The following is a 16200-nucleotide window of genomic DNA, read 5'->3' on the forward strand; positions in this document are numbered from 1 at the left end:
ATCGAAATACCAATACACTTGCCAATACTCTTATTAAACTAAGGGACAGATTTAAATACTTTTTCAGTGATAGACATGAGTGAATCTAGAAAAAAGTTTAAATATATGAAGATTTAAAGAAATAATTATGAGAATACGTTGCCAAAAACATTACCTTTTTACTCCAGATTGATTCCAGCGTCCGCATGCTCCCATTCCCCGCTTGCTCTCGCATCTTAATTGTTTTGTCGCCGATGAGCGACCTATATGTGAAGCGTTGTTGTACTGTCATTTAAAATGAACTTAGAAAAGATTATTTTCATTTCTACTTCTCATAATATTTTCGATTTTGTATGTGCTGTAAATAAATAAGAATCCATGAATGAAGTGGCGGGAGTCAGTCAGTCTATGACTGAAGTCTAGTTTTTTTCAATAAATGTATACACAACTATACACGCCTTATTGTAGAATACATACGCCTGTAGCGTACTCGTAAGAGTGGCAGTGGTGAATGGGCAACGGTGTCACTTAACATCAGATTATCTCTGAATCGTAATAAAAGTCTAGAATTTTCGATTTCCACATTTCATTTCAGACAAGTGCATTCAAGAAATAATTAATAATATTTTCATTACACCACTAAATCCAGTTGTAAGAATTGTTTCTTGTTAAAATTTTTGGCAATTATACGAGTACAAAGACTTAATTAAAATTAAACTTGTACTAGTACTTATTTTCTTGTAGTAAACTGTTATTTTACGCTTGAGCCAACCCGCAATTTATACTACTTGTGATAAAAATCATCATATTTATTAGAGCGTTGTTAATATGTAACGTGAAACAGAAATAAAATAACTGTACTTACATATAATTTTATATGGAGTATAACCCAGAGATCTTTGATTCAAGCGAAAAAAAAAAGTGTGGCACTCGGGGACTGCCGCCGTATTGCATAGCATGTTTTATTAACTTATGCAATTATAATTATTCATTTATTTTTTATTCATGGAGTATTTTCTTTGATATTAATTCAATCTTGGTAGATAGACTCAGACTCAGACTAACACGCCTATATAGTCTGTCTCACTATAACGCGTACCGGCTGCACCGGCCGCGCTTACGCTACGTCACCGATCTCGTCAGAGAGATGTGAATACAGTATGCGTTCTGTCCCGCTCTATCGCGTAGGGGCGCACCTATATTACGTCATCGTGTGTTAGGTTTTTTCGTTACGGAATTTCTTGATTCGGTCGTCACGCTCAAAGCCCGCGATAAAAGCTATGCAATAGCTTAATAATTGTCGAAGGCATAAAGGCATGTCATACTACTCTTAATAAAACGAGTGTGGACGTAAGACACCATGACTTGTAAATAAATTTATTTATTTATTAATTTATAAGTAATCGTACAGCATACATATTATGAACAAAACACTTAGACAATATACAAAGCCAAAACAGATTACTTAGATAAACAATATATATGAAACAGAAAACGTAAGTAACTACATTAATACACAAAAAACAATTAACATTAAACAAACGACAATCAATACTTAATATTTCAAAGATTGTAAATGCTGGACAAAGCCGACAAGTCTTTCCGCCTCTTCAAATATTTTATAATATACTCTTTTGAGAAGTGGAAAATATCCATCCAACAATTTTTTTTAATTTTCACAGCTCTCAAATAATTCATATTGGTCTACACTTGCTAACCACCGCTTGTAAATTGTAAATGAAATGAAATGAAAGTTATTATGAATAATCAATTACCATAAGACTGAAATTCTAAGCAATGTCTACATGATATCTACTTCATCTAAGTAGTCTTGATTCCTTATTCATAGTACATTAATAGTATAAGACACATTTTCTAAAAAGAAAAAAAAAATCGATAGTACAAGATGATAATATTAAAATCATAAAATTTAAGGATATAATTTAAGGAAATTTTTAATGTTGATAAGTTTTATACTTCAACTGATTCTATTTTTGCCGAGTAAAATTAATTTTAAGTTTACGAATTTAATTGTTAAAACCTGCGCTTCATGCTCCTTTTTGCCACTCTCCAAATTAGCAGTCTATATAGATATTTATGTAATTCTTGTAATTTAGATGTAGACTTAAATTCTCATGGATTCCAATTAGTCCGTGATGGCCGTATTCACTCTTTATAAATTTGGTCCCAAAATGACGCACCACTGAGAGGTCTTAGAATGTCGACTGTGACGTAATGAGGCTAGTTCAGTGTTCCGGTGACCTACGTAATTATTGCGCAGCCGTTCCACTGGCCTAAGTGATCATCTGGCGACATGATTGAAATATATCGTAATTAATTTTGTCAAACATATTACTATTTAGCACTGTATTCAAATTGAACTAGCTGAAAGTGATGTTAGTGTAAACTGTGGCTGTCACAGACTACTATACCAAATAGTAACAGAGTATAAATATTCTAAACATTAAAGTCTATTCTATAGCTAGAAGGATCCTGTATCCTGTGAACTGTATGACAGTCACTCCATACCGGCGTGCAGAAAAGTATGAATGCAATAACAATATCAATAAAACTATAAACGGTAAGAGAGAACCGATTTGGCAATATTGCGTGTATTACGGGATTAGTCTCGTAATCAAATAGTTGGTCACCTGTGCCTACCGAACTTAGTCGTTAATCATACCAGTTATCCAGCAAACTACGAAGGCTCGTCCCGGATATTGATATTACATATGAAGTCAGCAAAAACAGCCTTGGCCCTCTTTATACATGAAATAATGATGATAGTTTAATGACCTTTACAACAATCTCTTAGATAATATAAATCTACATAATAAACATGCATGTCCGTAGTTTAGTGGGTCATAAGAACCGGTTGGCACGACCCACTTTGATAATGTTTTGCACAAGTTGAAAGTGAAAGAGTTAAGAAAACTTTAACATTATATGTTCAAGTAGATGAATATTTATAAAATTATTAACGTAATAATTTATAACCGGGCTCAGTAACACATGTATGCAATCTATTAGATTGGGGTCACAGATTTGAATTCCGAGAAAATCATTAAGGCGCGGCAGAACCAATACAGATAATTCTCTTATAAGGTAAAAGGAAATTGCACCTGTGTGCTACCCACCAATACTTAGTATTGGTTGGCACATTTAATTCATAAAATGTTTTCTTTATTTCTAAGGAATTGCTAAGCCAAAATTTATATAAGTCAACTTAGGGTCGATTCGACCAAACTTCAATTTATACACGAGTATCTATTCCATGATTTTAATCTCGAGTAAATCCATAGTCGTTTCTCCACGTAATCTATAGTATAATTGCGCTAGGAATAACAATACGCGAATAGCGAAGAGAATGGTGATCGAAAATAAAACTCGGCAAATAAATGTTGTTCTACAACGGGACAGTGTAAGAGCATACATCATGTCAACTCGATTTTGCCGTATTATAGTGTGAAAAAGTAGCTTTTAGCAGGTGTCAAACGACAACAAAAAGTTTTTATTTGTTGTTTGTTTGAGGCTTTCGTCTAAAAAGGAACTTCTGTTGAGCCTAGTTGAATTTCATTCTAATATTATAGAAAATAAAAAATCGAAAAATAAATAAATAAATAATAAATTGTTTAAACGTTTCATTATATAATGCCAGACTATTAATTTAGTGCGTTGCGTTGACTTGAAATTAAAACACAGAATACATATTTGTGAAATGACAGAAATCAGATGATTGGACTGACTGACGCCATTAAATTATTCTAGGAATAGCTGTTATTCCGTGCGAAACGGCGGTATAGTAGCAATTCCCGAATAGGCCCACTATTCTTAGAATTTGTAGATGGTAAAACGTAAAATTGATTTACTCTCGATTAACTGACGATTTATTCTAAGATTAAGATTTACTCTTGTTTGGTCGAATCGATCCTTAATCGTTTTAACAGTAAAATATTTTTCTTTTCGCTAACAGTTGAAATATCCAAGGCAAGTAATTATTAAATTCAAAAGGAAATGTACATTAAAATTCTCCATAGCTCCAGTCCAAAGGCCTTTTCCTGACAAAAAATTGTTTTTGTATAAATTAATTAGGAACAAATATTTTCAGCTTTAGTATTTAATTAACTATCGTAGAAGTGACTTGTGTCTTCTTATTAAATAATTGTTATTTAAATTAATGGTACGTAATCTAAACTTATACATCATTTAACTTAATCAAACTTTAAAAACTTAGTTTGGCCCGTAAATATATACAATAAAAGTTATTATTATATTTAAATAAGTAGAGTTTTAAGAAACTTTTCACTTAATATATTTCATGTACAACCTAAACGATTAATAAATTACCCTTTGAAATAGTTGAACCCATAATAAATAGATTAATTTTATGATCAACCTCCACAACTACGTACATAAACTATTAATTTCCATATTTTATATACTTGAAATAAGTAATAAATTTTCAAGATTCCATCTACATCTAAACTTCAATTAATTTTCTAGTCTCTAGTCCTTCACTACTTATCCAAATTCACGCCGAACGCCACACAATATCTTAATCACAAATATCTTTAGATTACATTTAAGTCATACCCATCTAATATGTAAATTAATTAAATATTATTTATTCTTTACAGATAAAATAAAATGCGCGCCAACTGAAGTTTCAAATTTCAAAATTCCAAGATGGCGACGCCGGCTGTTGTTGTCGAGCGGGCATCCAAGTATTACGGTAAAAAAGGCGGCAATGATTACAAACCAGTGCTTCAGAATTTGGACATGACCGTCGAAAGGGGCACTATGTAAGTTACATACCTGTATATAAATGTGGATTAACTTTAACGCCTATTGTAATTTATTCTTCTTTTATTAGCTGACTTAATGATCACGATAGTCGACAATAAAGCTAAACACGTAACAAATATTTTTTTTGTTTACGATCGGATTCTATATTTAAAATAACGGTAGGATTTTCTTATGAATATATAGTTTCTATTGAAAATAATAGTACAGTTTTTACGCACATTATCTTACTTATGACCAAAGTTTGGGAAAGTGTAGTGCATATATTATTGTTTTATTGCGACATATACACAATATTTTCTTTAAAAAAGTAATCAATTTGGAAGCTTCAAAAACAATTGCTATGTTCCAATTTATTACAGTTACGGCCTCCTTGGCGCGTCTGGTTGCGGCAAAACCACCCTTCTGTCGTGTATCGTCGGCAGACGACATTTGGACAGTGGAAACATATGGGTGTTGGGTGGCAAACCTGGAGAGAAGGGCAGTGGGGTTCCCGGACCCCGTGTGGGGTACATGCCCCAGGTAAGTTTCAAATTTTTCCGTCATAAATAAAAACTGGTTCTATTTCCCGTGAAACAATAATTGTTTTTGGGTAGATAAACTTGTTATTCGACTTTTATAGTTCAATGAGCTAAATAAAATCGATATTCAAATTAATTTAAATATAATGTGGGTTTTTACTTTATCAGGATACACATACATAATTCCACAATAATTGCTAACGAGTTATAATAATAATATACATTTAATTGTAATATAACGAGTTATATTAATAATGTACATTTAATTATTATTTATATGTAATTACTGTCGTTATAGAATGTAATTGTTTAAGCATACAACCTTCCGCGTAGAGGTAGAGTCAGTTATAATGTGCAAATATTATTAAAATTAAGTGCAGAGTCACATTTTTGTGATTTTCTTTGAGATTTTTTTTTTTATGAAAAAGAAGCTTAAATTTGTAAAGGACAATGCTAACAAAGTCACAAATGACAGTCACGACTTATAGTCTAGTCGACAAGTTGAAAATGGAACAAAATAGAGATACTACTCCTAAAATTATGTGCGATAGCTCATTGGATCCGGAATGACGTCTAGAAAAATGTGCTAAAAGCGTGTATTAGCACATAAAAAATTGCAAAAGTTATAGACCATTAAAGATGAAAAAATAATGGCATTTAGTTTTTTGCCAATATTTAATAAACTATTAATATTTAAGAAATTTCAAATAAAGATTCTGAAAGAAGAATTAAAAAAAAATTTTTTTCTGTTACTTTATAGAAGACTGTCAGTTATGATTTTTAGGAAAAAAAAAAAATTATTAACATCATTACATGGCTTTTTAAGTTTTTGTTTAAGTAAAAAAATTGTTATAAACAAAGTATAAATATTTTTTTAACTTTTATGGCACGATCTTGTTAAGTATGTATGTAAGAAAGGCGCTACGAAGCGAAATATTTTTACGACCATTATTTAAACATTTTTTTTCACTTACAATTAAGACGGTCGTTCGAGAAAATTTCGTTAGTTAACAATTATTTAACTTGTTGAAAAATTTACTTTAAGTAAAATTTTCAACGGGAATAAATTAATTATAGTGTTCAGAACACACCATAATTTTTTCAAATTTAAAAAAAAATACTCAATACCTTAAATAAATTAATTAATGTGCCGTAGTCGCTTTTGACGCCACGCGCGAATCCTAAAAATGTCACCCGCAGACCTATTTTCAGCGTTAAATTAACATTATAAATAATGGAGATAGAGTTCTGGGAGTCAGGAGTTTTTTATTAGAAATTTCCTCTTCTTTCAGAATCTTTATTTGAAATTTCTTAAATATTAATAGTTTAATTAATATTGGCAAAAAACTAAATGCCATTATTTTTTCATCTTTAATGGTCTATAACTTTTGCAATTTTTTATGTGCTAATACACGCTTTTAGCACATTTTTCTAGACGTCATTCCGGATCCAATGAGCTATCGCACATAATTTTAGGAGTAGTATCTCTATTTTGTTCCATTTTCAACTTGTCGACTAGACTATTGGTCTTTCAATAGAATATTACAAATTCAAATCTTGTCACCATTCCTATACGCATTCTTTAGATCACAGATAAAGTAAAAATACCTAGTATTGTCTTTTATTGACATAACTTTTAGACATAGAAAAACACTTTTTTAACGGATTTGAAGTTATGTTTTATTATAAATTTACAATTATTTTACATAATTTTAAATTGTACCGACGTTTCGCGTGCTTTACAGCGTGCGTGGTCACGGTGACCACACCACTTTTCTAAAAATACCTAGATTTCGTGAATTGACTACATCAGAAAAACACGGTAGAAAAACCTTTTAGGTCTGGGCTTCTGATGCCTATATATGTTTCGTGGTCATTTGCTTTATCTAATAAGTAAGTTATCAGCCTTCAACGCCTAATACGCCGTAGGTTAGGGTCTAAGGCCGATATTCTCACAATTCTTTCCTTCAAGCGAGTTTTAAATGCGCATATTGAAGAAAGCCCACTGGTAGACAGCCGAAGATCGAACACTCGGGTATGAGAGTCGCTGATACCACTAGGCTTTTGATAAAACCTTAGTAATATCACTGACAATGCTTAGAGGCTCTCAAAGGCCGGCAACGTAGCCACTAAAAATGTATGTCCATGGGGTGCGATAGCTACCCTTTTAGGATGTCCCGTAGGCTCGTTTTCGTTAATCTATATAAAAATCCGCTTGTTACGTTAATGATGAAATTAATCAAAACGGTGTATCCGTTACAGTTTAATATTATTGTACATAATTATTGTTTAAAGTGTGTTGGTTTAAAAATATGTATTGAGACAGCTTTCCCAAACCATAGCCCGGAAATCTTTATATCCTTTGTATATAAATTCCAGCAAAATCCTTCAACAGTTGTTATATTTATTGTCTGATTTTTTTTAAATATAATTGTACGTTTTAATTGTGTCTCCTGCTAAGACAATTCAGCAGTTGCTTATAAGTGTCTGTCATAATGCATCGAACATAGAAACGGTGCTAATATATGTAACTCACGATCTTTATGACGTAACTTCAATTGTTTTCAATAGATACATTTATTTAATAACCAGACGTATAAAGTATTACTACTTATTACGTTTTTATATCATTTTCATATTAATAATAATAATCCAGTGGCCTCAGATTGCGACTGTTAATCTGATAATATTAACTTCATATTTAAGTAGGTGATCAGACTTCTGACACATGTCGATTTTCGATGTTGAGACAGGCATGCCATGTTTTTCCACAACTGAGCGTTTTTTTAAGGCAGTTTCTGCCGCGCACCACCACTATGTGGAACCAGCTGCCCACAAGGTATTACCGAACCAATTCGACTTAGGGGACGTCCATAAATTGCGTGAGGTGTTTAAGGGGGGGAGGGGGTCGAGCCAAATCTCATTTAATCTTACGTTGGGGAGAGAGGGGGTCTCGTCAAAAAACACGCAATTTTTTCTGATTGAAAAAAAAAATTGGAAATGGTTGACCCTAAAGTCCATCTCTGCAACTTCCCGCTAACTCCATACCTAAACGCTCAACATTTCACTTATTTTGTTTTAATAAGCACGAAGCAATTTTTTTTTCTTTTTACAATAACAATCCAACGCGTTTACTTAAGAAACCCACATTTTGAAAAATCTCACGTGAGATTGGGGGTTTGGGGGAGGGGGTTTAATAAAATCTCACGACATCTCACCAGGGGGGGAGGGAGGTACAGAAAATTAAAAAGAACACCTCACGTAATTTATGGTCGCCCCCTTAGGGTCCTTCAAGAAAGGAACGTACCAATTCCTAAAATGCCGGCAACGCACTCGCGAGTCTTCTGGTATTGAAAGTGTCCATGGGCACTTAACATTTGGTAAGCCCGTTAACCCCATGTTCTATAAAAAATGCCGGTTTTCTTAAGATGTTTTCCTTCACCGAGCGAGTGTTAAATGCGCACATACACGTAGACAGAAGGCCATTGGTGCGCACAGCCGGAGATCGAATGTCAGGGATGTAAGTCGTATGTTGAAACCATATGAAACCAAGACCCATGGGATTGTAGGCTACTGGATTATGAGTATTACTTAGTATACCATAATTATGTAATATATTTATTTATCGTGAAATAGGTTTGACCATGCAAATTTTTCTCATACTTGTTTCATACCATTAAATAGACTTCGAACAACAAATAATACTTCGTTTGGGATTATAATTGTTTTTTCCTTCTTGAACAAAATACGGTAGGCATATATATATGTGTTAAATAAGAAAAAAACACGATTAAGAGCGCTAATGCTGTTTCATACCAAATAAAACTATGGCTAATTAGTGAAGTCGTGTAATTTAGTTAGAAATATCTTTATGCAATGTATAGGAGGAATTAAGCTGTGTAAAATATATGTTAACGTTTTAAATAAACCAGTTTTTATTATAAATAATAAAAATAACCTAATATATATTATATAGACTGATTTATAAGAAAAAAAACGTGTCTTTTGTTAATAGTTATAGAAAGAATAATTTTTGTGTGCATTTTATTGATCGTAATTATTACACTGAAACTTTACAAAAACAACAAATTTTATTTAAGTAGGTACCTGGCTTTGAAGCCAGGGTCAACTGCTTTTAATTTTTTTGCTCTATATATTATCCACGGTGATCACTTAAAACATGCATTATCGAGAATATGCTCTCGTTTGAGGAATCAATTCATAGAAATAAACGTTTTTTTTTTAAATGTCAAACATATGATATTTTTACTAAATTCCTCGAACTACCACTACATACGTCGGACTCGAAGTGGTTTTGTGAACATTTAAAAAATTATAATTTAATAATTTTGTTCCTGTTTAGTTTTATAGTTTTTTTTTAATAACTATATGTAATATGTATTTTTGCACTTCTTGCCTACCTTATCTAATTTATTACATTTTTTCTTTTCACACAGTGGTTGCCTGGAAGAATCGCTCGAAAGCGATAAGGCCGCCAGTTGCCCTCCTTTATACTTAATTATGTTACATTTTTATATTGTAATGCAACGAAGTGTTAAAGATAATAATAAAAAGAAAAAAATTTTATAAGTCTTTATCTTGCAATCAGTCAGCTAGACTATGAGCAGATGTGTTGAGAGCTGTTAGGCGTTCAAAGCAAAATCTCCATCGAGACTGCTCCTCTCTTTCAACCGTGTCTATCAAGACTTAGGATTTGTCGCCTTTTAAGCCTATTTATCAGGTCCGGTATGGTTAGTTGCGTGGCAAGCTTATTAGGATGCATTTCTAGCCTTTTTCTGTATTTCATACTCCAGGTCTTGATCTCCTCTTTGACAGTCCTGATTTTGAGGTGCTCATGAATCTCCGATGTTTTTATTAACCACGGACAGTTGGATATTTGTTTCAAAATGTAATTTTGAACCCTCTGTATGATACTTATGTTAGAGTCACACGCCGAACCCCATAGTTGAATTCCGTATGTCCAAATTGGTTTCAAGAGCATTTCGTAGATGAGTAGCTTATTATCTACTGACAGTTTGGAATTTCTGCCAAGAAGCCAGTAGAGTCCTCTGTATTTCCCAGGAAGCCAGTAGAGTCCTCTGTATTACGATAATAATAAAATAAATTATATATTTTTACAGGACATAGCTTTAGTAGCCGAGTTCACAATACGAGATGCCTTATACTACTTTGGGCGGATCTACGGCATGTCGAACAAACTATTGGCTGAACGTTACGACTTCCTCTGCGACCTCCTGGAGCTACCAGCAGGTGACAGCTTCATCAAGCAATTATCAGGCGGTCAGCAGCGACGTGTGTCATTGGCTGCTGCTCTGGTACATGATCCTGAACTCCTCATTCTTGATGAACCTACTGTGGGGCTGGATCCGATGCTACGAGAGAAGTAAGTCCTCTTTGTTAGAAATATATGTTCCTTGGAAAATTGATTCCCTTTTTTAAATATTTTTGCTTACCATTAGCGCATTATATACAGTAATGCGTCACGTTAATGAGCGTATATTTTTTTTTTATTTATTTCAAAAATTACACAATTATATGGTAGCTGATCTTATAGACGCTGGTCCCCACTAGGGACAACCCTGTGTTGGGGGTGACTAGATTCTCTTCCATGGTTCTTATATACGTGGAACAAGACAAAACATTTAATGATTACAGTATAAAACAATATTTTATATAAACAAAATGTAAATAAAGACTAAATTTTGATACTTGCTTTATGTTAAAAGTCCCTTTGTATGAAAAGACTTATTTCAATTCACCTCTCAACTATGTACTTAATGACCAGTAATTACTTCACAAAGCATTGCTGTTTATCACGTTATTAATAAACACGCAACAGCTGTAATAAGTAATTGTAGCAATTTTCCTCAAGTGATGCAAAACTATTGCTTCATAATCTTGCCAATATCTTAAGAAATTTGCAAACGTGTCTAGACTCCAGTACACATTCCCAAGCAAGGGAACAACATGCTAGGAAAATGTTTTTTGCCCCTTTTAAACGCTAAAATTTTTCTATATATAAGTCTATGTGTTGAATTCTCTGTGAAAATTCAAATATATTATCTTGGTTTGTTAAAAATTCACGCTTTAAAATAATATGTAACATCCATATGGCATACTAATTAACTAAAACCTAAGACACTAAACAAGTCCATGCTGTCTTAGAGAAATTATGAATAAGGGTTAATACAGTTTGATGATTTTAGGTAGATATTACATATATTCATAGAATAGATGTGTAAGGAACTCAGATAGATTAAGCACCATCACCCACCACTTTGGATTGAATTTAACCCACACAATTCTTCCCTAGAGATAGGAAAAAACCTCCCCGATTTCCCTAACATATCCCTCTTGCTTCCTTCACTCTCAGAAATTATAATATAGTCTCTATTATCTCATATAGGTACGATAGTATATTTCATCATAATTTATACCGGCACCTTCATTACTCTATCTAACGTATAATAATAATTTACAATTAACAAATTACGTACGCTGAAGTAAAATGACGTTATAGGAGCTAATGTCTTTTCTTATATACTATACGGTTCATAAATTTTGTCCGGATATTACTTTTTCTGAACTTTGAACCTTGGTATTCATTTCTCCTTGATATTTACGTGCACAAACAAAATATATTAAAGAGACTACATTAATTAGTATAATTTACTACATATATTTGTAATATAGTATGAAAATAATTTGAGCCAATGGCCTTTAGTATATAGATATAGGAAGATGACTTACTGCTTTGTATAGGACGACTGTTCGTCTTGTATAAAATCAGTGGCGCTACAACCTTTTAAGGTCTAGGCCTCAGATGTCTGAATCTATTTCATGTAATTTTGTCAATATAAGTGGCAAGTAGGTGATCAGCCCCCTGAGCCTGACAAACGCCGACGACTTTTTGGGTCTAAGGCAAGTTTTCCTCACGTTGTTTTCCTTTACCGTTCGAGCGAATGTTAAATGCGCACATAGAAAGAAAGTCAATTGGTATACAGCCGGGGATCGAACCTAGGACCTCCGAGATGAGAGTCGCACGTTGAAGCCAATACGACAACACAGCTAAATTGTTGTCTGATTGCCTTGTATAAGTTTTAAACACAAAACTCTATTCATAATAATTATGTATTATTTTAAATCTCAGAAAAGGGGAAGTTTACAATGGTATAGGAGTGAATAGGACAAAAATCTTGAAAAAATAAAAAACGGGCACCTAAGGAAATTTACGTTCTAAGGTTCATTACTCCTTAAAATGTTTTACATTTGTTACTAATTATGTGAATAAAAAAACGTAAAATAATCTTGTAGTCTTTATTGCCGAATGAAATTGTCCTTTTAAATTTCCTTAAATGCCAGTTTTTTGCAAACGAGTTTCTTACTGCCAAACAAAATAAAAAAAATACTTTCCGAACACAGCGAGATTTAATTTATTCTAAGTTCGTTTATTTTTTCAAAATTTGAATGCAACAATAAAGTAAGAAGGTTCTTTGGCCGTGCTGTGTCATTCAATCGAAGAACGGTAAATTTAGTACTGGATTTGCAACATCTCCTAAATATGCCATTTAATGAAGTTTATTCTTTCGTTATTATACCAATTTGCTGCTTACGTTTAAATTGTTGACGAAAACTGGAAATAGTGGTTTTAATAACGTTACACCTAATCAGCAACTTCTTGGAATCTTGAATTGAATTGATCTTTTACGCTAAACAGAGAAGTATATTAAGAAGTAAAAGTTGAACTTGCATCAAATGTCATTTGCCGAAACAGAAACCTATTGAATTCTGACACATGGGAATCATGGTTCCTGTTAAGTCTGCTTTGCGATTCTATAACTTACTTTTCGAACTCTCACAGGCGGATAAGGAAGGAGCTTATAGTTTATTGTTTATCAGAATGCCAAATCGTAAAATGACTGCTTCACGACTGATTTGAGCGGGACCGCCGCTGTGAAAGTTCGAAGAGTGAGTTACAGAATCGCAAGGCTGCTCTCTAAATTGAACCCTAACCCTGAGTTGGCACTTAAAAAACCCGTTAATTTAATCAATTAATACTCATGAATACACCTTTCACCTAAATATAAAACTCATCAAAATTAATATAACTTCAAGTGCGAACGTACACCATAGTACGTGAATAAAACCATTCTTCGTCTTGTTACTTTTTAAAGTTTTATTTTATTGTGTAATTATAAAAACGCAAACAATAGAAGGTAAGACAATAGTGTTGGCTAATTATTACATAAGGATCTTTTAAAGATTTCAAAATAAATCAACATTGACCGTCATGGGACAATTTGGGATTTTTAATGCACGCATGAATTATGACGCATTCATAAGCACAATTTTATTTCTATTTTTCCGTAAAAACTTACCTTTTTGGCGAAGTTCAGTGTCCTGTACCTTCCAATAGTGACAGCGAAATCGATCCACATAGTAGTGGTGCGTGGCAAAAATTGTCATAAAAAACGCTCAGTTGTGGAACGTCGGACGTGAAGGTGATATGGGTGGTATTTCGTATTCTGCCTTGACGTCCGATGATGAAACTCAGATGCAGCTATTCCAAACAACTCCTTCCAATCTTAAAATATAAGTGTGCTAATTAAAAAGAAGCATCTATTATTGAATTAACGCTGTTTTTTAAACATGCATGCGATTAGCATGCGCGCATTTTCAAATTTTCAATTTTTCTTTAAATTTTCCCTTTCATTTTTACGTGTCGAGGCGATTGAAAAGAGTGGCGGAAAGTTTCTTGCCAGTTCTACGCCCTTGACTTGCGAACTGGTAGTAAATGTAAGTTTAGAATTCATTTAACTTCTTTTCTGACATTCATAAGTGTACTTGTTTACCTATATAGAATAAAGTTATTTCGAGTTTGAGATCTACACGTTTTTGTATTATCTAGTACAATTCCATTGTAATAAGATCCGCGTGGTTTGTGTCCGTTTGAAATGCGCAGTACCTAACATACAATATATATTTCAATTCGTTATAGGGAGAGAAGAGAAAAAACACCAAATTTAACCAATCACAACAATTTATATATATATAATAGATAGGTGACAATGGTGCGTTTAGTAACTGAGACCAAAATTCCAAAATTTACAGGCAATATAATCTAAAAATTATGGCACGCGTGTAAATACAATTAACAATAACAAAAGCGAGAAGGCTGTTTAAGACTTTCTTCGGATTCTGTCTTGACGTCCGATAATGAAACTCAGCTGCAGGAATTCCATACAACTCCTTCCAATCGTAAAAGATGAGTGTGCGAATTAAGAAGAAGCATATTTTATTAAATTAACGCTGTTTTTGAAACATGCATGGGCATGCGCGCTTAAACAGCGCGACTAAAACAATAGGATTTTGATTACCATACATAATCTAACGAATTCTTTTGTTACAGAATATGGGACTACCTAACAGAACTAGCAGCTAAAGGAACAACTGTCATCATAACGACCCATTACATTGACGAAACTAAACAAGCACACAAGGTAGCCTAAATGTATTATATTCTATGGTCTATGATTATGCGCTACGGATGTTGAAACAATCGAAATTGCGTACAAAACGTTGGCAACAGTATCGCTGTTGGAAGTTACAGGGTACAGTTGCTTTTCTTGAGTCCAACATTATTTTATTACTACTAAAGTTGTCAACTAAAATATCTAAATTTTCTTACACTATTCGTTTTTTATCTACTCCTTAACTCAAATCGAGAGAGGACGGCTTGTATCAGGCACAGAAGGCTCATCACCTACTTTCTAATTAAAAAAAATTATTACGAAAGAGATTTTTTTACTACCACTGTTTTTTAAACTCAAAAAAAAACTAAAAGAGTATTTTTTTATTATTTTTGTCTATTTGCCGAAATTTTACGACCTGTTGTAGCCAGACTAGTTAGTTTACAAATTAATTATGATTTTATTAATATGTAAATTAAATATGAACAACGCAATATTAATTGCATACGATATTGATTACATACTATGTTTGCTTACTCATCACACCACACTCAAGTCGCATTAGTTGTGAACGGTTCAACTTCAACAGAATGGTGTTTCGACAGTGTTGTTAAGGCTTCTGGGCGACTTTAACAAAATTATTCAAAATTCCTGTAAAATGCATATAAAAAAAGTTACTTTGGTAATGAATTACACAATTTTACGCATTAAGCGCATATTTATATTTAATATCGCTTTGTCAGCGATTCCTAGAACATTATGTAATTAAAATACATGTAATAAATGACGTCATTTCCCTTCCTACCTCTTATCCGGTAATTGAGCTTTTGTGGATAATTTACAGTCTTAATATTCACTATATTAATAAAAGCAATTATAAGGAGAGAACACCGCCGCCAACACTGCACCCTTCAGCGTATGACTTTTATTCCTGAGGTAGTAGGTTTGATCCCCGGCTGTGTACCAATGTATTTTCTTCCCATGTGCCATTTACCATTCCATTTAACATACGTTTGAACGGTGAAGGAAAACATCGTGAGGAAACTGGCTTGCCTTAGTCGACCCTAAAAGTCGACGGCGTGTCTGGCACAGGAGGCTAATCACCTACTTGCCTATTAGATTGATCATGAAACAGAAATCTGAATCCCAGACCTAGAAAGATTGTAGCGCCTCTGATTTTTTTAACAGCAAATGTGTAAAATAATTAAAATTAAAAAAAGTCTTTAGAGTAAAGTTATAATTATTTATAAATATTCCCAAGTAAATGCATTGGTGCATTTACAGGAATAGATAGAATTGATTTTATGAATATATAAAGTCTTTCTTTAATAACACAGTATACACCAAGGCTGTATACTATCGCGTGTTATAAACTAATTAAAGCCCGTCAATCAACCTATAATTAA

General features: G+C 33.0%; 1 protein-coding gene across 1 annotated transcript in view; it reads left to right on the forward strand.

The window, feature by feature from the left end:
- LOC125063537 (ABC transporter G family member 20-like) overlaps positions 1-16200 on the forward strand; it is a 40705-nt gene that overhangs the window by 13858 nt on the left and 10647 nt on the right. Inside the window, exons 2-5 of the mRNA XM_047670033.1 lie at positions 4617-4781; positions 5145-5304; positions 10445-10707; positions 14734-14824. Of these exons, the coding sequence (XP_047525989.1) occupies positions 4666-4781; positions 5145-5304; positions 10445-10707; positions 14734-14824 (630 nt within the window). The 5' untranslated portion in view covers positions 4617-4665. The remainder of the gene's footprint in view (positions 1-4616; positions 4782-5144; positions 5305-10444; positions 10708-14733; positions 14825-16200) is intronic.

Source organism: Pieris napi, chromosome 3 (genome assembly GCF_905475465.1).
Source record: "Pieris napi chromosome 3, ilPieNapi1.2, whole genome shotgun sequence".
Lineage (NCBI taxonomy): Eukaryota > Metazoa > Arthropoda > Insecta > Lepidoptera > Pieridae > Pieris > Pieris napi.